The 564-nt window shown below is 69.9% G+C and overlaps 1 protein-coding gene across 1 annotated transcript in view; it reads right to left on the bottom strand.

Moving 5' to 3' along the window:
- The window catches only part of KCNT1 (potassium channel, sodium activated subfamily T, member 1), a 43,966-nt gene that overhangs the window by 23,588 nt on the left and 19,814 nt on the right, over window positions 1-564 (bottom strand). The window contains exon 18 of the mRNA XM_014529664.1: window positions 444-560. Within this exon, the coding sequence (XP_014385150.1) occupies window positions 444-560 (117 nt within the window). The remainder of the gene's footprint in view (window positions 1-443; window positions 561-564) is intronic.

Below are 564 nucleotides of genomic sequence, written 5' to 3' on the forward strand. Positions count from 1 at the left end.
CCCCCGCGGCCAGTCTGTCCTTACACACTGCACCCCGGCCACGAAGGCCAGGAGCGGAGAGTGGCCGTGGCGAGGGCCCGGCTGGGAGGAAGAGATGTTCAGGCCAGTGGCCGTGGCCCGGTTGTCAGGGCACCGCCTGTCTGTCCGGAACCAGGCCAGTGGCCGGCGGCCAGGCCTGGACGGCACCTCATCCAGGGCCCAGGGTTCCCTCTGTGGCCTCTGCAGACCACACCGAGGAGCCCCCGAGGGGGCCGTGCGTGGTGTCTGGGTGGTGGGTCCCCAAAGCTAAACAAGGCCCCCCTGAAGCTGCCTGGGAGCCAGGATTCGGCACACAGGGTGGGTGCGGCACAGGACTGCCCCACACTGGAGCCCGTGCACCTCTGCTGCCCGCCTCTTCCTGGGCACCCAGGACCTCACAGCCACCGCCCCCGGGTGACACTCACTCCACCACCGACAGCCCCTCGTCCTCCGAGGGCAGCATCTCGTCCTCCGATTGGTCGCTCAGCAGGTCGCAGGGCAGCAGGGCGGAGCTGTCGGCCAGCTCCATGACAGGCGCGATGCTGG

This window comes from Myotis brandtii, unplaced genomic scaffold, assembly GCF_000412655.1.
Source record: "Myotis brandtii unplaced genomic scaffold, ASM41265v1 scaffold691, whole genome shotgun sequence".
NCBI classification, from domain to species: Eukaryota; Metazoa; Chordata; class Mammalia; order Chiroptera; family Vespertilionidae; genus Myotis; species Myotis brandtii.